Source organism: Halichoerus grypus, chromosome 9 (assembly GCF_964656455.1).
Source record: "Halichoerus grypus chromosome 9, mHalGry1.hap1.1, whole genome shotgun sequence".
Taxonomy (NCBI): Eukaryota; Metazoa; Chordata; class Mammalia; order Carnivora; family Phocidae; genus Halichoerus; species Halichoerus grypus.
Window position 1 is genome coordinate 85,782,941 of NC_135720.1, and position 23,204 is coordinate 85,806,144.

At 35.4% G+C, this 23,204-nt stretch overlaps 1 protein-coding gene across 4 annotated transcripts in view; it reads right to left on the reverse strand.

The window, feature by feature from the left end:
* The window catches only part of ADGRB3 (adhesion G protein-coupled receptor B3), a 711,244-nt gene that overhangs the window by 298,290 nt on the left and 389,750 nt on the right, over nucleotides 1-23,204 (reverse strand). For all 4 annotated transcript variants that reach the window (XM_078055165.1, XM_078055166.1, XM_078055167.1 and 1 more), the window contains 2 exons: nucleotides 11,983-12,132; nucleotides 11,061-11,136 (listed from right to left, as the gene is read on the reverse strand). In XM_078055165.1, the coding sequence (XP_077911291.1) occupies nucleotides 11,061-11,136; nucleotides 11,983-12,132 (226 nt within the window). The remainder of the gene's footprint in view (nucleotides 1-11,060; nucleotides 11,137-11,982; nucleotides 12,133-23,204) is intronic.

Consider the following 23,204-nt stretch of genomic DNA (forward strand, 5'->3'; position numbering starts at 1 on the left):
CTCTAATGGGATGGTCTTTGCCATGATATTTCACCAGAAAAAAATGCTGACTCTGCCACCATGAGGAATTTACCATATTTAGTAATAGAGGAACTATAAACTTATTTTGAATTGGATAACATTTTTTAGCCCATCTCTCATGTATTCAGTAATGTCAAATAACAAATTCTTAAACACTCAGGAAACTTCATGGTATCTAGCCTAACAGTAAAAAGTAAAGAACAACAAAGTATAAATTTGACTTTATATTTCTTAGGGGAAGGTAGCTGCAAACAGAGAGGCCTGCTTAACTGTCCTTTATTTCATTTAATACTAACTGAAGGTCCGTTGCATTGAGAATGATATGAAGGTAAACTTTAAATGCCAAGTTCCCTTTGCAAATTTATTGTTCCCTGTTTCTCTGAGTAAAGGTGTTCAGGGCATCAGGTGAGAATAGATGGAATTAACAAAGCTGCGAGGTGATGTTGGGCAATTAATTATATTAGCAGATGTGACAGGATTCTCAGAGCATGACAAGGTGTATATAATTTGGGATTGGGGAGAATGTTTGTCTGTCACCACCAAAAAGAATTATGGAGGTTTCGCCCAGAGAATAGTCCTGAGCACACAGATGCAAGTTCTTTTTCCAAATTAGCCTGAATATGTTTGAGTTCTGGTTTGTTTACCTTGAAACAAAAATATTTACATGTCACTTTAATTCATTTTGCCTCTTTATTCTGGTTCTATTTATAATCCCATTTCTCTGCTATAAATAAAGCCAATGTTAATTTAACTCAACTGCTAATTTTAATTAATAAATGTTAGTTAAATTTAATGGTATACAGATATTTTGTAATATTTTAAAGTTGTGTAAGTGGATCATTTACTGGAAAATACAGATGTGAGTATTCCAAACAGGAATTTATAATTTTGTCAAGATATTTATGAAGCTCTCTTTGTGTGTTTGGGCATGTGGGAATTTAGACCCTGGGAAACTGGGGTATAGAAAGCAAAGTAGCTAAGATGAGCAGCCCTCTGTAGGGTATGTTACTCTGTGTCAGGTTTATCAGTTCCTCAACTGGCCCTAGAGGACAGAGCCCACCTTATGACTTTTGCTGTGTGTGTGTGTGTGTGTGTGTGAACTTATTTAGAATTCAACTGGGAAAGGATGCATGCCAATATAATTATGCAGATGGATGTTCTCATCACATTCACGTTAGTACCCTCCCCCACCCTGTCCTGCTAATATGTAACTATCTCTACCACAACATCCATTAATGATATGTATGTCTCCTTCCACATGATTATAAGTTCAACGAGGGCAAGATTTGTGTCTAGCATTTATATATCCTCATTTGCGTTACGCTTCGCACATTTTAGTGCTAACACATGTTTAAATATCATATTAAATAAACACATAATAAACAAAAATATCAAACTTTTGACCAAGTTGGATTAAAGTGTAATGCCATTATCATGGTATTAAAGTGCTTAATGAAGGAAAAATAAGCAAATTTACATTATGCAGTGGGTCTCTTTTAAAAAAGTGTATAGCATGTGAAAGAATCTTTAATTTATTCCATCAATTTATTCTAATTTGCATAAGTGAGTAGCTAGCTCCTTATGTGCCATGTCAGGCTTTGTGATCTACTAGTGCTTCCTGGCTGGGCACACATTTATATTCACTGCTAGGAAAGCAGGTCTTATAGCCAAATGGATTTCATGACTGCAATAATAAAGTTTTTTTCTGTTCTTGAAATTTGTGCTAGTAGGTTTGGCTAAAACATTTCAAATGTGTAGAGTTATTCATTCAAAGGAGACCCAAGTTATTCTTCACAATTATTACAAAGGCTTAAGGCACTTAGAGTACATAAACCATATCTTAAAGAGAGTAAAAAGAAGTGACTATAAAATGGAATGTAGTTGTTTACAAGAGACTCACTTTAGGTATAAGGACATACCACAGGCTGAAAGTGAAAGATGGAAAACTATGGCCATGCAAATGGTAACCAAAAGAAAGCAGAGATGGTCATATTTGTAATGGACAAAATAGACTTTAAGTCAAAAACCATAATAAGAGATAAAGAAGAACATTATATACTGATAAAAGGGCCAATTCACCAGGGAGATATAACAATTATAAACATATACATACCTAAGAGCAGAGCACCCAAATATATGAAGCAGATGTTGACAGAATGGAAGGGAAAAATAGACAGTAACACAAAAATAGTAGATTTCAATTCAATACCCCACTTTCATGATGGATAAATCAACCAGATAATAGATCAATAAGAAACAGAGGACATGAACCACACTATAGATCAGTTGGATCTAACAGATATATAAAGAACACCCTATTCAACAACAGCAGAATATACGTTTTTCTCAAGTGCATATAGAGTCTTCTCCAGGATAAATCACAGGTGATGCCACAAAAAGAGTCTTAACAAATTTAAGATGATTGAAATCATACTAAGTATCTTTTCTGACCATAGTGGAATGAAACTAGAAATCAAAGGCAAAAAAAAAAAAAACAAAAAACACCCAAAAAAACAAAAACAAAAACTGGAAAATTCACAAATATGTGGAAATTAAAAAAACACTCTTGAACAATCAATGACCAAAGGACAGACTACAAGAGAAACTAAAAGTATCTTGAGACTAATGAAAATGAAAACACAACATTATCAAACTAATGGGATACAGCAAAAGCACTAAGACAGAAATGGGGTAAATGCTTCCATTTAAAAAGAAGAAAGAGCTCAAATCAACAACGTGTTTTTATATCTCACAGAACTAGAAAAAAAAAAAAAAAACAACCTAAAACCAGAGTTAGCAGAAAGAAGGGAACAATAAAGATTAAAGCAGAAACAAATGAAATAGGGAACAGAAAAACAATAGAAAATATCAACCAAAATAAGAGTTGTTTGAAAAAAAATCAACAAAATTGACCAACTCTTAACTAGACTAACTAATAAAAAGGAGAAAACTAAAATAACAAAAACCAGAAATGAAGAGACGAGATGTTAGAATTGATGCCACAGAAATAAAAAGGATTACAAGAGACTACTATAAACAATCACATGCTAATGAATTGGATAACTTAAAAGAAATTCCTATAAACATAAAAGCTACCAAGACTAAGATTCATGAAGAAATTTAAAAATGGAACAGACCTGTAACTATTAGAGATTGAATCTGTCATCAAAACCTCCCAACACAGAAAAGCCCAAGAACAGATGGCTTCACTGGAAAAATTCCATCAAATATGTAAAGAAGAATTAACATCAATTCTTCTCAAACTTTTCCAAAACATTGAAGAGAAGGACATACTTCCAAACTCACTTTATGAGACCCTCCTACCAAAATCAGAAAAAGATACAAGAAATGAAAACTACAGGCCAATATTCCTGATGAAGAGTGATACAAAAAAAAATAATAATCTAAACAAAATACTAGCAAATCAAATTCAACAACACATTAAAAATATCATACAACATGATCAAGTGGGAATTATTTCTGGGATGCAAGGATGGTTCAACATATGAAAATCAAGGTAATATACTACATTAACAGAATGGAGGACAAAAACATGATCGTTTCAATTGATGCGGAAACAACATTTGAAAAAAATTCATTTTTTCAGGATAAAAACTCAACAAATTAGACATAGAGGGAATGTATCTCAACATAGTAAGGACCACATATGAAAAACCCACAGCTAACATTATATTCAATGGTAAAAAACTGAAAGGGTTCACTGTTATATCAGGAACAAGGCAAGGATGCCATCTATTGCCACTTCTATTCAACATAGTATTGCATTCCTAACCAAAGCAATTAGGCAAGAAGGAGAAATATAAGGCAACCAAATGGGAGGGGAAGAAGCAAAATTATCTATGTTCAAGGTGAAATGATCTTACATGTAGAAAACTCTAAAGATTCCACAAAAAACCCTGTCAGAACTAATAAACAAATTTAGCAAAGTTACAGGATACAACATTTACACTTAAAAATCAGTTGCATTTCTATACACTAACAAATAATCCAAAAAGTAAATTAAGGAAATAAATTTATTTATAATAGAATAAAAAAGAATAAAATACTTAGGAATGAATGTAAGAAAGTAAAAGACTTTTACGCTGAAACCCCCCCCCAAAAAAATCTTGCTGACAGAAATCAAAGAAGACAGAAATAAATGGAAAGATGTCCCATGTTCATGAATTTGAATACTTAATAGTGTTAAAATGTTTGTACTACCCAAAGCAATCTAAAGATCACTGCAATTCCTATCAAAAATTCCATGACACTTTTTTTTACCCAAATAGAAAAAAAAAAATCCTGAAATTTATATGGATTCTCAAAAAACTCTGAATAGTCAATACAATCTTTACAAAGTAAGACAAAGCTAGAGGCCTCATGTTTCTTTATTTCAAAACATATTACAAAGCTACAGCAAGCCAAAACAGTATGGTACTGGGATAAAGACAAGTGACAGACACATAAACCAACTGAATAGAATAGAAAGCCCAGAAATAAACCCTCTCTTATAGGCTCAAATTATCTTTGACAATGGTGCCAAGGCTACACACAATGGGGGAAAGATAATCTGTTCAACAAATGATGCTGGGAAAACTGGACATCCACATGCAAAACAATGGACCCTTACATTGTGCCATATAACAAAATTAACTCAAAATAGATTAAAGATCTAAACATAAGATTTGAAACTATAAAACTCCTAGAAGAAAACATAGGGGAAAAGCTTCATGACATTGAATCTGGCAATGATTGCTTTCATATGACACCAAAAGCACACGCAACAAAAACTAAACTACACAAATGGTACTACATCAAACTTAAAAACTTCTGTGCAGTAAACAATTAACAGAGTGAAAAGGCAGTCTATGGGATAAGAAAGGATATTTATAAGCCATATATCTGTCAAAGGGTTAATATTGAGAATATATAAAGAAATCCTAAAACTCAACAACAACAAAAAACAATAGGATTAAAAAAATGGGCAAAAGACTTAGACATCTCTCCAAATATGATATAGAGATGGCCAACAAGTATATGAAAAGATGCTCAACATCACTAATCATCAGGGAAATGCAAATCAAAACCACAACGAGATATCATTTCATACCTATTAGGATGGCTACTATCCAAACAAATAAAACAAAACAATAAAAAACCCAGAAAATAACAAGTGTTGGCATTGTTGTGGAGAAATTGGAAGCCTTGTGCATTGTTAGTGGGAATGTAAAATGGTGCAGTTGCTATGGAAAACAGTATGGAGATTCTTCAAAAAAATCAAAAATATAATTAGCATATGATGCAGAAATCCCACTTCTGGATATATAACCAAAAGAATTGAAAACAGAATCTCAAAGAGATATTTGCACACCCTTGTTTATTACAGCACTATTCATGATAGCCAAGAGGTGGAAGCATCCTAAATATCTGTTGATAGATCATAGATAAAGAAAATATGGCTATATACAGAATATGGAATATTATGCAGCCTTAAAAAAGAAGAAAATTCTGTCATATGCTCCAACAAAGATGAACACTGAAAACATTTTGCTAAGTGAAACCAGTCACTAAAAAAAACAAAACAAAAACAAAAACAAAAAACCAAGGAATGCATGATTCCACTCATATGAGGTACCTAACGTAGTCAAAGTTATAGAAACACAGAGGCTGGGAGGAGGTGAGAAAAAGGATGTTGTTGTTCAAAGAGTATACAGTTTCAATTTTGCAGGATGAAAAAGTTCTAGAGATTTGTTGCACAAAAAGGTGCATATAGTTAAACACTACTATTCTGTGCATCTTAAGATGGGTAAATTTCACGTTATGTGTTTTTTACCACATTTAAGAAAATGCACTGCAGTGTTACAAATAAACATCAGTGAGAGGACTGTGGAACTTATTGTGCAAATAAAGGATAACCGGATAAGGTACAATAAAGAGTTGTTAATGGCTTAATAAAAGTTATTAAAATTACTGTAACCTCTTTCCATGTTTAGAATTATAGTTCATGTAGCTTCTAACTTGAGAGTTTTCATAATTGTTTCAAACCAGCCCCCCAATTTAAATAAAACCAAAACAAAATAGATGATTTCATATATACTAGGAACTGGGACTTCATCAAAATCATTAAGTTAAATATATTTGCTTTTAAAACTAAAATCAGCTGATGGCTGTTAAAAAGTAGGATTGGGCTAATTTAGCGCTTTAAAACTAATTAGGATTTCAAGGTAGGTTTACTAAGGGATGTGACACCTAGAACTACAAAGAAGTTAAGTGATCAGGGATTTAAATTCACTTTCAAAAGGTATGACTAAATTAAACTCAGATTTTTGTAAGTAATATACTGAATGCATAATAATATTTCATAGTACTAGTCATGCAAATTTGTTATTCCTATAGATAATTTTAATTTCTAGTGTCCTCACAATAGGATATTATAAAAAGATACAGGATATCAGAAAAACTACAATATGTCATTAAAAACTCGGAATCAAGAAGCAAGATCCAAGGTTTAGGTCCTGAAACTGAAGAACAGGTGCTCTTAAGAGAACTCAACAATTTCAGGTTGATTGCCTTCAGAATGTATGGGTTTAAAAGTAATTATGTTTTCATTTTTTGATTATTTCAAAATAATTTAGTTCAATTGCTTTTCCCATTTGCTTTTAATTCCTATAATATACAAACTCAAATGAGTTCCATTTGCTAAATACGAAAAAAATTCCACATCATTTATCTTTATTAGGTTGGTGCACCTGACAGCAAATTCATGTGGTTTTGCATTATTGAAATTTTTTTTCCTTTTCGAAAGATAATTTTCAAACCACTACTGGCTTATGAGAACATTGTTGCTTTTTGTTCATCTATATTTTTCCTGGCATTTTAATACTATAGTGGAATTTGCATATAATTTTAATTAGATCCTTTACAGTGTCGTGAATGTCAATAGCTACATTAAAATGCTTTTTGTTTTTAACAGGACTATATCTTCCACATGTCCTACAGGAAAACTACACATTGCTCCTATACTCAAAAGTATTGTGATTTCCTATAAAACTGGAATCTGACTATTAAATGAATCAGAAAATAGACTGTTTATAACCGTTTCTTAAATGGTAGCTTGAGTGTATGATTGGTTACACTTTTTTTTCCTTAGAGATAATTTCTGTACCATAAATTCCTAGAAGTGGTTGCATCAATGACAATGCATTTTTAAAGCCTCTTGATATTGCCAAATTGTCCTTCTAAAAGGTTATTACAGTTAAAATTCCTCACCAGTGGTTTGGGAGCTTGTCAGGCTGGGAGTGGTTGTTAGTTTCTTGACTTGAGTGGGGGATGTGTGTGGGTGGCCTCGCCTCTCTCAAAAGACCCTCTAGCCTCTGCTGGCCAGCCTTCATCCCAAAAATGGTCATGAGGAGCTGGGAAGAGAGATAGCCTCACGCCTTGATGTCAGTAGCCTGGGTTGGGTTCACCAAGTTGACCCTCAAGTATCCTTGAGGGTGCTCATACATGGTCACCTCCTCCTTGACCTTAGAAGATTTTCCGCATAAGAGCAATATGTATTCACATTAACATCGAAGTGCATAGTTTGTCCTGCTCAAAGGAATCGATACTAGCATTATAGAGGAAGCAAGACAGTGGAAGAGTCCTGGTTTTGGCTGAGAAGACTTGAGTTGGATTAGAACTCAGTGACCTACTGGACACATAATCTTGGATAGGTCATTGAACTAATAAGGAGGTCAGTTTCTCACGTGAAAAATTAGAATTCTAGATGGTACTAACCTTTAAAGGACCTTGCAGCGCTAATATCCTGGTTTATGCTTTTTGACTATCGAAAATTATTCTAAGAGGGATAAAAGTGGAAGGCTGAGAACAGCACATATTTAGTTTGGACAAAAGTAGAGAACATTCCTTCAGTTGAAGGGACAATCTAAATTTACTTAATTGTAAAAGGGAAGACAATCAAATGGCAAAATAAAAATTGCAGCTTGAAGAATAGTTGAATGCATATTAGGGCAAGAGAAGAAAAGAAATCTCTAAATAAAAGAGTCAACATGCAAAGTTATTTCTGCCTATGTATGAAGGGAAATTTCTAAATCATATCTATTCAAAACATTACATCAAGTTCTCCTTCCTAGTCCCCATGAGAGAAATTATGCAAAGTATTGTTTTGAAAATGATTGTATCAAAATATAAAATTTCTGGAAACTTAACAGCAAGCCTAACATTATTCAGTGTATGGGAAACTTGGCTCCAATAGTTTCAACAGATAATTAGTAAAATGATCACTCAGGAAAATGTGTCATGAAAACTTGGTAAATAACTAAACATAAAGAGCAAATCTTTTTGCATGTTGAATTGGAAGATATTCCCTTCCCTACTGGGTTCAATTCACATAGTCCAATTTATAAGTAAAACAACAAGAAATATGTATTTTATTCCTCTGTTCCTAAAATATTTGTATGGTATATACACTAAATGTCTATGTACCTTGTTATTTTAAAAATGGCTTGTGTAGAATATTCTATCAGATAAGACAATTAATTATTCCAGTAAACATTTCTTGGGCCTTTGTTATTTACTAAGCACTGTTCTGGAGTTTCCACAGTAGAAAAGATTTAAGAGAATTCAGACAGTAAGGTTAGCCAGGTTGCTGTTTAGTAAATATTTATTCAGCGACTGAAACAAAGACATCACCCTTGTCCTTTCAAAGGCTTATCTTATTTAGCAGATCCATCATTGGCATGGTTATTAACTCAACTTTCTGGAATAGTTTTTTGAAAAGGAGAATTAAAAAAAAAAAAAACAAGCCTGAGAATGCTTCATTACATTATTTTACTATGTAAAATAAAAGGAAATGAGAAGTAAATGCTAATATTTCACCTTTGAAACAGTACTTAAACAAATATTTCATCCTGAGCATTCCATTGTCATTATTCCCAGTCTAAATGCGAATATTGTTTTCCTATAGTCATTTACCTAATTACTTTGTACATAGAAAGTATGAGTGGGTATTCATAGTTCTTATATAAAGGTTGTTAAGGACTTTAAGCTAAAGAATATGTCAGAACTGCACAATTCCCCAGTTTTACTGCAATAGAGACAAGGAATTTTTGAAGTTGGAGAGAACCTTTGAGTTCAACCCCACAATACACATATAAAAAAGTCAATGACTTGCCTGCAAATTTGAATCCGTTTGTGTCGCAGGTGGTATTAGGGGGGCCGCTGCTTTGGACGATTCCCTGCTTTATCCATTAAATCATTCATAACATACCCATTAGTCTACCCTAAATAAATTTTCAATTCCCTTGACTATAAATTTATGAAACACGGAATAACCTGGCTTCAGTTGTACGGGTGGGTTCTATGGTATTATGCAAAACAAGATTAATCATAATGCAACTTTGTTAGACAGGTAGGAGAAAAACTATATCACAATCTAAAGCATTTTATGTTGAATATTTTGTTTGCATTCACTATGTCTCTCAGCAGCAAACAGGGTGAATGTTGCACATCAAGGTGCTTATTTATTTATTTATTTATTTGGTGCTTATATTTTAAAGCTGAACCGAAGGCAGGCAATTTCTGAGTGACTGGATAAGTTTATAAATTTTTTGTTATGTGAAATTAAAATTAAAACCCAAGTCCTCTGATTTTAAGTTAGTGTCTAGTCTAGAGTTCTTGAAAGACTAGCTTCATACAAATGAACCCCCTATGGATATAAGGGTCTAACTTTGAGTATCTGGGTGCACTGAACTTGAGCACATTTCTTTTCAAATAAACACCACACACAAAGTTAAAGGCAATGTAAGTATAAGTCTATTTTATCTGTAATTGTGCATACCAAAGTGTTTTAACAAAACCAGTGGAAAAGTTGAGAGTAAACTCATTAGTTTTGAAAATCTTTTATTGGTAGAACAAAAGCAAACACAGACCGATTCAAATTCAGAAAGCCCAAATTCCATCCAGAGAAGAAGGTAATTAAAGAAAACTCAACTTCCCATAGTTGTCTCTTTGGTTGCAGCTAGAGATTTACCGACTGTATTAATAATTTGCTGCACATGGAAAGATTTTCTCCAAAGAATCATGACTAGTCACTGCCACTGCAGAAAACTTAGTTGCTTCCTTGCAAGGCCTTTTTTCTGCTGGACTGAACTCTAATTGTGTTTATTTATGAGACTATTTGTTATGCTCCTGGCATAACTGTACACATCATTTACAGTCTTTCCTCCCTAAAAACTTAAAGCTTTATTCATAAGGGTGTGAGTAAGAGCTCACTGCAAATGTGGCTGTGTTTAACTAAAACAAAAAACAAAAAAAACTTGGTCTCAGTCATCCAGAAGGAGATGGGGTGGAGGAAACAAGTCATCATGAGTGAGAGCATCACTACCCAAGTAGGTGTGAATGATGTTTTCTGTGAGATCAGGTAAAGTAGTTAAGACAATAGAGCAAATAAATGTTCATAGAATTACTATGTGTAATTGTTTCTTTTCATGTCTGGGAGGAAAGAAATCAATGGATTTCTTCCAAAAATAGTCCTCTAATTTAACAACAGCATTTTTTCTTAATGTCGCTATAATTGAATATTTATTTAGAGGCAAATTGAGATCTTGTGCAAATGAAGAACAAAGCATGCATTCCCAGTCATCATGGCACTCCTTTAATTTCATGTAATGTTGATGAACAGTACCATTAAGTGCAAATAAAGAGAGAAGACAGATTAATTTTAAAACAACCCATTCTACTACAGAGACTTGAGTTTTTTTCTTTTCCTTAATTTTTTTTTCCCTTAGTCTTAAGGCAAGTCATGATTAGTTACAAAGGAATTGCAGGGGTATAATCAGAGACCAAAATTGTCTTTTCTAGTTGTTTTGAAGTGCATAATATGCTAATAAGCTGTTCATTAAATGGGTATTTTCTATTCAATTTAAGAAAAAGCCCTTTGTATTAACAAAGCTTGTTTGACTATTTTCATAGCATGAGCTATAATCACATTTTTGGAATAATTTACAAAGATTATAACAGCTTATTATTTCATAGCTTACCTCAAAGTGGGCAAAATTAGATCTAAGTTTTTGTACAGGACTGCTCCAAGAACAAATACCGATGATTCATCTAATTCTAGAAAAAATGAAATTAAAAATATTAGTGAAACGACAAGAAAAATACTGTCTTCTAAAACTTTAATCTGCTTATTACAAGGGGATTCCAGTACTTGCTGATGCAAAGCTGAATAGAAGAAATGCCTTCCTAACCATGCATGGGACAGATTAACCCACACACCATACATATTAATGGTAGCTCAAAAAGATGAGTTTTCAGGGCTTTTGTGTCATATGAAGTAACCTTCCTTCACCAGGCTGAGACAGAAGGCTACAGTAGTTGCAGCTAAGGAGTTTCAATTCTTAATGATATGGGGAAAAAAAAACAATTTTCTTTTGGAGCTCTAAGCTAAAAGGTCAAAATCTCCAAGGTAAAAAGGAAGACTCTGGTGTTGCTGTCAAAAGTAGCCATTAATTTTTAGAGGCTGCTGAAGATGTTCCCAAAACTGAATTTTTTCTTAAATTTGCTTTTATATACCAAAATAATATCTACAAACCAAAGCAAAAGTGAGGAAGAAGTCAAAAATGACTGTGGAAAATGCAATGCGTTTCCATACCTAAAATTAAAATACGCCACAGGCTTTACACTGAGATAAAACTGCCAATCCTGAAACTTAACCAGGCCAAGCTCAGGTCTAGAATTTGCACTTGTATTTTTTTCCCATTTTAATAGATCCTTTCCTCCAGTAAATTCAGATTTAGAGACCAAATGTCAGTTTTCTATATTTACAAAATTAGTTTAGAATCATGATTGTAGACTGTTACTAAGTTGTTTGACGCGAGCAGATTTATATGTAGTGTACTACTATTAAACGGCCTTATTAGAAATGTTTTGTTCAAAGCTCAAATTATTTCACATATTTACCTTTTGATGACACAGGAGTAAAAATGGTTTTTGGGATGACTACCCTATCTTCTGAGTTTCTTGCCCAGTCAACCATTCCCTTTCGTCCTTTCATTGGGAAGTTGATGTCGGTTAGAACAGAGGCTGCAGGAAGCTTCTGAATGCTAGCCACTATTAGGAAAGAAGTAATAATGTTAACTAAGATCTTTCAGTGCAATCACAATTGGCCAAATTAAAACTTGCAATATCTTCAAAATAAAATCTTGAGCCAAAATTATATTTATCAGAGCCACAACACAGACTTGTTTCCTGTTCTTAGACAATATTCATGAAGGCTGCCAATTCTTTTACCTATCAATCTAGATTTCTGTTGCTTTCCAGAAGAATCAGGCACTGATGGTCAATGGAGTGTATTCTGAGAGGACCAGCGTGTATTGCCACTGGTTGTTCATGGCTGACCTCCATTCCAATTGTCAGAAGTCCATACTGTATTTTTTGCTAAGGATTTTGATGAACACACTTGATTCATAGGCTGAAATTTGCATTTAAATCTGAACTTTGTCTTTCGAACAAATTTTCTGCATTTATGTCTGAATGTTATCTTTTTGGAACAAAGTTTTCATGGATTAAATGATGTACCATGGAGGCATGGAAAGCAAAGCCATATTGCTCTTGGAGACAGAACTGTCATAATCCAAATAATAAAGCACCAGTAATGCCATAACCACAGAGCCGATACAATATGCAGAAAGATTTATCAAGTCGATCAATAACCCAAAACTTTTAAAACATCCCCCTACAATTGAAAGTAATCAATGTATACTTTGAATGGAGAATCATGTCTTTACTTGCAATAAGTACTTTAATATACATTGAAAAAATTCATGAATGATATGTTTGGTAATGCCTGAATATATTTTTTATTATATGTAACAATTACACACACACACACACATATATGTCATCAAACTATAATGATAAATACTTAAGTGCTTATTGATTATATACATTTCCAATTAAGAAATGTAATTTGTGTGACTTTTACATAGGTCCATACTTGTTCTACATTAAAGCTTTAGGTATCTCACGGAGGATTTAAATAGAATGATAATGAAGAAAACTAAAGAAGTTATTACGGAAGTAAGCTAAAGAAACCATTCAGCTCCTCATAAGTGGATTTCACTCTGAAGAAACTTACGATTTAAATCAGGAGAACGAAAATTAAGAATTTAACAATATTAGTTGTATAAATATATTGCATCACTGGCTTTGTTCCAAATTGAAATGGTTATGTATTATTGTACTTTACTAAAGCTCTTTCAGGCTATTATAGACATCCATTATCAGCATAGGATGGAATTTCATTTGGCCTGTAATTTGACATAATAAGCTTAAAAAATGATTTTGTTACTAAATGTTGAAGGAAAAAGGGTGCTGAGTAGCACATAAATTCATTATGGATGTTAAATGCTGTTTTTGGATAACAGCTGTAATTATTTGTTTCTTTAATTTTCCAAACAATATAGTCTTTGTTGTCCATAAATAACCCAGTTCAGGTGTCCCGAAAGGTCCAAATCCTCCACTGCACAAGGTCAGCAAATTGGCCACACATTCTTTCTTAAGGGTCCTATAAGCTTTTTTCAACCTGCAAAACTAAGTTCATCTGATTCCAAATCCCTTGATTCTAACTTCGGTTTTCTTGATATTTAGAGGAAATTTATTTCACCTCTTTGCTCTAAAAACTGATGAAAAGAAATGAAGGTTTTTCTATCTCATAACTGGTTTCTGTTACAAAGGAAAATAAACCAGAAATAAACTGTTGGACTCTGAAGTCTAATAATTCATCTGTTTCCATACACCTTGGATAGAAAACAAAAATCAGATGAACAAAAAGGAAAAATAACAAATGAAGGAAGCACATTCTGTACCAACTCTATCACTTTATCCTGAATAAATTCTAGTCTAATGCCATACTCTTAAATACAAAATGATATAATTATACATGCTTGTATCTCACATGATGAAATGCATTCATTCTTCAATTAAAGGCACATTATCTATTAAGTTATGACTATTTAGATTAGACTGTACTTTTGAACATTGTCTAGATTAAAGAAATATAAAAATTAATTAGGATGACTATTTAATTTGTGCAAAAAGTCCTTTGAATTGCAGTCTCTAGCATAAAGAGGACATAAAAACAAACACTTATTCATAGATTTTAGTAGAAATGTAGTTCTTAAAGTAAGATGATATTTTCAATAAATGCATTATCAAGAAGGATATGATTTCATAGACTGATGAGAGTCCAATGCTAGTCCTTAAATTATCAGTATACATGGCCTTTAAAATATGAAGTATTTAAAATTGTACATCTTTACCTTAAAGCTATCTAGGATGATGCCTTGGATGACACTGTGGTTCTTCATGACCCTGACATGATTAACAAGAAAATCTATTTCCATATAGCAAAAATAATTTAAAGATGACTTTTATTTCCTCTTTCTTTCAATCCCTGTACCAGACACTTGGACCAATTCAATCCTCAATCCCTTCCCTCCTTCACCAGGTTTAACAGTCCAAAACCCTTAGGGAAAACTTAGATGCAGTCTTTAGGGAACTGGGAAGCTCGGATGTTAAGTGAATACCAAAGAGGTAAGATTAAAAATGAATGCTTTAAAGTGTGCCAAGTTTATACAAATATGTGTCCAGTGCTGACAAAGGAACACAAAGGCAAAGCGTAAGCGCACAATCCCCACCCTCTGCTTCTGCAGTAATTGCTGCATTAAAACCACTCATTGTGGGTGGTTAGATAAGAGAGCATCTTTCCCCAAAAACTGAGAAAATGCCTTTCTTACAGAAGATTAAAGTGCTTAGAAGAAACCTCAAAGAACACAATGTCCCTGAACAAATAGGCACATCTTGAATGCTCCAAGAACTATCCTAAATTCACTGTATTGTGTTTTCATTACAACACTAGATTTGATTTCTTAAGCAATAAAAATAGGTGACTCATCACCGATAAACCTTGGAGCAAAACCAGCTGCACTTTCATTTTGCAATTTTAAAACTTTCATTTTGAATTTGGATAAGCAGCATAAAATTCCTTCTCGTCAGAAAGGATAAGGAATTCCTGCAGTTGGGTCTAAAAGCATATGGGCTGAGTTTTGTTTGTTTGTTTTTGTTTTGCTTTTGGTTCACCAACGCAGCAAAGGTGGAGCTTCTACCATTGTTCCTGAGGAAAACCATGAGGTTTTAGCACTTAGCCCTAACTGAGGTCCTGGAGAATGGCAGCTCTGTCATGTACAAAAGTTGGAGCTAATTTGATGCATCAGTTGCTTCATGGACAAGAATGGAAGGCACGTAGAAGGAAAAGATGAGAGAGCCAAGGTGTGTGCATGAATGCTGGAGGAATGAGCACAATGGGCAAATGAAGGCCAATAGAGGAAAATCACAATTCACCAGAATGGCTCAAGTGTGGACTCTGGATCTGGGCTTGGGATTCAAATCTTGATATTTTAGGGTAACTATAATGTCCTGCTTTTTTTTTTTTTTAAAGATTTTATTTATTTATCTGACAGAGAGAGACACAGTGAGAGAGGGAACACAAGCAGGGGGAGTGGGAGAGGGAGAAGCAGGCTTCCCGCGGAGCAGGGAGCCTGATGCGGGGCTCGATCCCAGGACCCTGGGATCATGACCTGAGCCGAAGGCAGACGCTTAATGACTGACCCACCCAGGCGTCCCTAACTTGGTTTTTTTTTGGGGGGGTGGGCAGTCCCAGTTTCTGGGACTTCTGCTGTTTGGCTAATTGAGGTTATGTATTTAAAACTTTTTATCAAATATATACACATAACCAAAGGCAGAAACTTAAAATAGAGCTTATCCTTTAGTACTTAAATGTGTCACCCAGGGAGCTGAGGGTTCCTTTTTATTCATTCTTTTTCTTTCCTTCCTCTTTCTTCTCCTTCCTTCCTTCTTCTCCTCCCCTTACCCCTTCTCCTCCTTCTTTTTCTTTTCTTCTCTCTCTCTCCCTCTCTCTCTCCTCCTTCCTTCCCTCTCTCTCTGTCTCTCTCTGTGTCTCTGTCTCCATCTCTCTCTCTCCCTTTCCTTTTTCCAATGGAATCTGCCAGAGGGAAGAGGTTGGCTTCTCTGGTTATTTGGTCACACAAAGTCAGCCAGGCTAAAAATCTCCATTGAAAAGGAAAAGGACTGCATCCTCAATGACAAATTCAGTATTACCATTGCAGCCAAGGCCACAGTTTGCAAAGAGAATTTAGGCAGTGACCTAAGTGCTTAGAGCAGCAACTCACAGTCTATAAATGAGTAAAGGAAACTCCCAAGCAAGGGTACCTTAGAATCATAAACAAAAGTAGAGGTGGATACAGAAATAGAAATTTAAGAGATGCCTTAAGAGGGATATTGATGTTTCCAAAATATTTAAAGTTTGCATCATTTTTCATGTTGATTCAGAGGGAACAACTTACAAATTGGGTCTTAACTCATCAATATTAGAAAATTGACTAGTTATCAAAATGGATTTGCTTGTGGAAAACATCACTCAATATTACTAGATGGTCACCCCCACAGTTTTGAAATCCTAGGAGAAAAATATGGCAGGGAAGGAACTCTGCAATGCATCAGTGTGTTAGAAAGCAACTGTTAGTTTTGCCTGTGTACCATTGCAAACACAGAGGGGCTGAGCAAAGCCTGCATGTAGTGTGATCCCTTGGCATTTAGCAGCTTAAAAAGCCATGGTTTTTATATTTGTATAGTAATGCTGAGTGCCTTATAAAATACTGAGGGTGTTTGGGAGGGAAGGGACGGACAGCTGACACTTACTGAACACTTGACATGACCTCAGCATTTGTTAGCCATTCCTTAATTTATTCAACAAGTATGTAACAAATGTCTCCTCTGTGCTAGGCACTCTTCTTAGCACAGCACTTAGGCGCGTCCTTTACATGTGATACCTTATTTAATATTTGGAACAACCCTTATTTAATATTTAAAACAACCCTAGGAGGCATCATTATTATCCGTATCTTCATTGTTATTATCCCTACATTCATTTTACAAATGAGGAAGTAGACTCTGTTAAAGTGGTAACATTGTGACTCAAGTCTCAGTTTGCCTGCTCATAAGTATATGATTTTGCACTGTGTGGTGCAGTTTGATTTTACCCCAACAAATTAATAGCAAATTTACTTTGTCTTACTATAATATTTTTGCACTACATATAAAAGACAGACGTAATGATTCAGTGAGAGCAAATAAAACTATTCTCACTTGTCCAACAGGAGATCAAAACTAGATACCACTGAGGAATGGTGATTATCCAAAGGGGATATATACATATATTTTAATTTGTCTAGCATAATCTTTACGTTCTAACATCTCCATAAAAAAATCATATCTTAGGATTCTGCAACAGCGAGTGGTTTATAGGAAACATTCAGACAGTCAGACAGACAGATTTTGGTTCTTCTCTCATCACCCTATTTCCTCCATTTACTCTCTTTTCCTGAAAGGCTAAGATTGGAATACTGAGGGCTAAAGAGAAAGAATAGGCTTGCTAGAAAATAGTGTGCAACCATCACTTCCTAGGAAACACAACCACTCAGCAGGGGTGTCCACAAGGACCACAGCGCTCTGAGAGCTCCCCACAGTCGCATTCCACCATCATCCGTGCAGAGGGAAGTGACTCCAAGTCCCAGGACCAGGACACAGAGATTTAGATGAGAAATATTCTTCGCATTAGGAATTTACACGTGTTTCTTTTTCAGAGAAAAAGTAGGATCCTCTGATTTTAATTTTTTTAAATTTTTATTTAAAGACTTATTTATTTTTTAGAGAGAGAAAGCACACACGCACGGGGTGGAGGGGTGGGCAGAGGGATAGAGAGAATCCTGAAGCAGACTCCCCATGGAGCAAGGAGCCTGACACAGGGGGCTGGATCCCATGACCCTGAGATCATGACCTGAGCAGGAATCAAGAGTCAGCTACTTAACCGACTTGAGCCACCCAGGTGCACCTAAGATCCTCTGATTTTTTAAAAGTGGACAAATTAGGCAGTCAAAAAAGTAACTATGTGGTATATCGAGGATTTTTTCAACTTGTTAGTTTTTAATGACATATTATGTATATTGAAACTTTAAATAATTAACCATTTTACATATTCCTTTCCAGCATCAAAATAAAAAAAAAAAACTTGTAAATTACTTGTGAATCATTAGCTTCAAATTCTGTTTTTATCCATTGGCTGTTTCTTTATCCAAGCCTGGGAGTCTCTGTACAGCAGGGCACAGTCTTCTAGCTGTTCACAGTATTTTTGCCAGACTTTAGTGCTCTTCATGGAGGACTCCCTTGGCTTCTTCTCAGGTCTCTCCTACTTCCCTAACATGTAATCATACCTATGCACAGGGTATGTCCACAGCCTATACTTGACTCTCACTGAAGCCGAACTGTCTCAACCAGGAACTGGCAAACTACATCCCACAGGCCAAAACTTTCCTATCAGCTATTTTTGTACGGTCTGCAAGTTAAAAATGGTTTGTCACATTTTATTTATTTATTTATTTATTTATTTATTTATTTAGGATTTTATTTGACAGAGAGAGACAGCAAGAGAGGGAACACAAGCAGGGGGAGTGGGAGAGGGAGAAGCAGGCTTCCCATGGAGCAGGGAGCCCGATGAGGGACTCGATCCCAGGAGCCTGGGATCATGACCTGAGCCGAAGGCAGACACTTAACGACTGAGCCACCCAGGCGCCCCTGGTTTGTCACATTTTTAAATGATTGAAAAAAATCAAAAGAAGAATAGTATTTCCTGGCATGTGAAAATTATATGAAATTCCAATTTCAGTGTCCACAAATGAAGTCTTGTTGGAACACAGCCACACCCATTCATTCACATAGAGTCTAGGGTCGTTTTCATGCAGCAATGGCAGCAGAGTTCAATAGCTGCACTGAAGACTGGATGGTCCACAAATCCTAAAATATTTACTGTTTGGCCCTTTGCAGAAAAACGTATGCCTACCTCTGTTCTAGACATATGATGGAGAAGCTATTTTGAAACAGTACAATTTTTCTTTAAAGAGAAACACATTCCGAAAATACATGTGTTTCTGTACTTATTCTGTTACCTATTGCATGTTCTTCCTACCTTTTCTTTCAAGGCTACGCTGAGTATTGTGGGGAAATTTAAGCTGATGACACCACTTTTCTTTTAGTTTTTGAAAAGAGTATGTTTTGTGGTCTTTTAGAGACAGACACTTTTTATAAATGTTCATCTTCTCTACCCAAGTAGTTCATGATTTTACTCCTAACATAAATGCAAAATAAAATGTGATATGGGAAGTCATTTTTGCATGAATATCTGAATAGTAAAAACAAATGATATAGAAAATGCTTTAGTGGGACACCTGGGTGGCTCAGTTGGTTGAGCATTGGACTCATGGTTTCAGCTCAGGTCATGATGTCATGGTTATGAGATTGAGCCCCACGTTGGGCGCTGCCCTCAATGCGGAGTCTGCCTGAGATTCTCTCCCTCCCCCTCTGCCCCTTCCCTTGCTGGTGCGTGCACTCTCTCTCTCTCTTTCTGTCAAATAAAATAAATAAAATATTTTAAAAAAAGAAGAAAATGCTTTAGGAAATAAGTTTTCCTTCTTCTCCCAACCAGAGAAATTAAGAACAGAATTCCTCCAGAGGAAGGAGCATCAGATGATAATTAACCAAGTTTTGAATAAGAGAGAAGAGAGAGAGAGAGAGATCTTCTGTACATGCAACATTACTGACTTCTTTCTCTTTACATACACATGTATGCATGTGTGTGTATAATATGCTGTTTCGATATGTAAGGGGTTTTGAATACTACTAGAAGAGAATTAAATCAAGGACCTATTAGGAATTGGGCACCAATGCAGGCAGCAAACAGCAACTGAAGCCAACCATCCAAGGGCTTTCCAAGATAGTGACTCATGTATCCCCAGAAAAGTAATAGCAATGACCAGTGTTAAGGGGTGACAAGGGAAAAGAGATCACTGTAGACCCAGAAGTTCATTCTGGCAATTCGTTCATACAACAAATCTCTATTGAGCCCTGAGAATGTTCCAAGCGCTATCTTACTACTGAGGATTTAACAAGTGAGCAAGGAGCATGAAGTCTTGGCCTTGAAAGAGCTCACAGTCTAGTGGGGCATACACAGAATTAATAAGGGAACAAACAATCCAGATGAGGCTAGATTGTGAGAGTATGAAAGAAGTAAAGGATGAGATGGAACATGGCTGGTTGGCTAAAGAAGGCCTCTTTGAAGAGGGGCTGTCTGGCTGTGGTTTGACAGGGAGGAGGGAACTGCCTGTGCAAACCTAAAGCCTGGAAAAGGCCTGTAATGTTCCAGAACTATTAGAATAGTACCTTCCGGGCAGGAGGAAAGGCATGAGGTGAGGAAACTTAATATGCCCTAGAGAAATAGTAATGTTTCTAATAGGGCAGAAAAGTTTAGGTAGAAAAATAGTAGGAGAGGGGCACCTGGGTGGCTCAGTCGTTAAGCGTCTGCCTTCGGCTCAGGTCATGATCCCAGGGTTCTGGGATCGAGCCCCGCATCGGGCTCCCTGCTCAGCGGGAAGCCTGCTTCTCCCTCTCCCACTCCCCCTGCTTGTGTTCCCTCTCTCGCTGTCTCTCTCTCTGTCAAATAAATAAATAAAATCTTTAAAAAAAAAATAGTAGGAGAAAAAGCTAAATATGATACCATAGGCTAAGAGATCTGGAGCATGATCAAATTTAGAATTTGAAGACGTAAGTTAGATGCCTCCTAATTAGAAGTAATAATTGATAATGTGGGCATAGATAAGTCCTCCTGAAGAGAGGATAGAATGGGCAGATTCATTTATTCAACAAATATTAACTGAGAACCTATTACATGCCAGACACAGTTATGGGCACTGAAAATACACCAGTGAACAAAAAAGTTAGTCTTTGCTCTCATGGGACTGGCATGGTATCTGTGGGGGAGACAGACAAGGAACAAATATAACTAGATGGAAATGTAGATGATATGATTAGAGAATAATGAGTGGGGTTGGGAAACTTTACTAAGTAAGGAAAGCTTCTTTAGTTAGCTGGCTTTTGTGCAAAAATCTATAAGAAGTGAGATGGTGAGTTGTGCTGATATTAAGGAGATGACAGAAAAAAAAAGCTAAGAAATGTAGTTTAGGAAAGGCTCACTTTTAGGGAGTAAATAGAAAGACACCAAAAATAAATGGAGAGAGAGAAGACTGCAATAGTGAACTAACTTAGGGATGGAGAGATGCATGTTAATAAGAAGAAAGTGGCTTTAAGAGGAGTCAAAGGTTTTATAAAGATTATGGAGAAGATTATTGTTTGGTTTGAAACCATACTCTAAGATTAGTTTCAGGCCATGCTCTATTGCAGAGGTTGGCAAACTTTTTCTATAAAAGGCCCAAAAGTAATATTTTCAGCTTTGTGGGACATCAGGCAATTACCCAGTTTTGCTGGTGTGATATGAAAGTAACCATAGACAACTCATAAATGAATGATAATGCAAGGAAACGTGGTGTTTAATCATGTAATAAAAATTATCTTGTGTGACCAATATTGTGTTTTTTTTTTTATTTCAACAAATGTTTATTGGGCAGAACTGTTGATTTCCCACCACTAAAGCGCTTTCTTCTCCAGGGTCACCCACCTTAATAGAAGGTGCCACTGTCTATTCAAATGCTCACACCAAAAACCTAAGGGTCATCTTTACTTCTGGTTTTCCTTTGCCTCCTATGACCCATCCATCAACATCCTCTCAGTATTATTTCTAGAACATGTCTTAAATTCCTGTACTTCTTTCTCCATTCCATTACCCTCTAGAAACCATCAGAATCTCTAACCTGAGCTAATTTAAGAGCTGCCTAACTGGCTTTCTTGATTCCACTCTTTTACTCTGAATTGCTTCTTCTCTCAGAAACTACAGTTATCTTAAAAAAAAAAAAAATCAGATCATGTTGTTCCCTTACTTGAAATAATTCAATGGTTTGCCAGTGCTCTTAGAATAAAATCCAAATCTTATACAATGGCCTACAAGGCTTTGCATGGCTTGGCTTCTGTCTCTCTCTGTGGTCACATTATATATGGCAGCTTGTTTACTGACCCAGATCAACTTGTACAGGTCTTTTCTTTTCCGCCACAGGGCTTTTCCTTTCTAAGTAGAACAGTATTTTCTATTCTTACCTTTGAGTCTCTGCTAACTTGGGTCTGTTTTAACTGCCCTATCTAAAGAAATTCACTCCCCACCATTCCTCTCTTTTATATCACCCTGTTTATTTTCTTTATGGCCCTATTCACAGTTAAACATTTTCTAGTTTATGTACACATATTTATTATGTGTTTCCTATACTAGACTCTAAGCTCTTAAAGGAAAGGTATTTTCCCTATTTACCACTGTAGGATAGGATCCCAACATATAGTAGGTCTAACACAACTCCCCATATATATATATTTTTTTAATGAATGAAGTCTACCAAAGACTTAAAAGACTCAGTAGAAGAAACTGGGGTTTAATGTGATAACTTTAGGCCCTGGAGGCAAAAAGATCTAGTTTTCCAACTAGTTTGTGATCTTTGGCAAGTTATTTAATTGCTCTTCAGTTTGACCATCTGTGAAAATTAATAGTCTTTCATGAGGTTTAAGCTGAAGGCAGTTAGTTCATTCCCTACACACAGTAAGACACAATATATAATTCCCTTTTATCCTTTATCTCAACCATTCTCTACCTTGTGTAAAATATGGTGGAAGATTAAAAAAGAAGTCCTGACATAGAAAGAGATTATAATCTAGTAACACATCTGTTTCAGACAAATATCTTAAGTATGAGTAGAATGGGTCATAAGAATGTTTCTTGTACCTCTGAAACAAATAATACATTATATGTTAAAAAAAAAAAAGAAGATAGTAGGAAGGGAAAAATGAAGGGCGGGGAATCGGAGGGGGAGACAAACCATGAGAGACTATGGACTCTGAGAAACAAACTGAGGGTTCTAGAGGGGAGGGGGGTGGGAGGATGGGTTAGCCTGGTGATGGGTATTAAAGAGGGCACATATTGAATGGAGCACTGGGTGTTATACACAACAATGAATCATGGAACACTACATCAAAAACTAATGATGTAATGTATGGTGATTAACATAACATAATAAAAAAAAAAGTTTCTTATAAACTCCAAACCTGTCTATTGAATT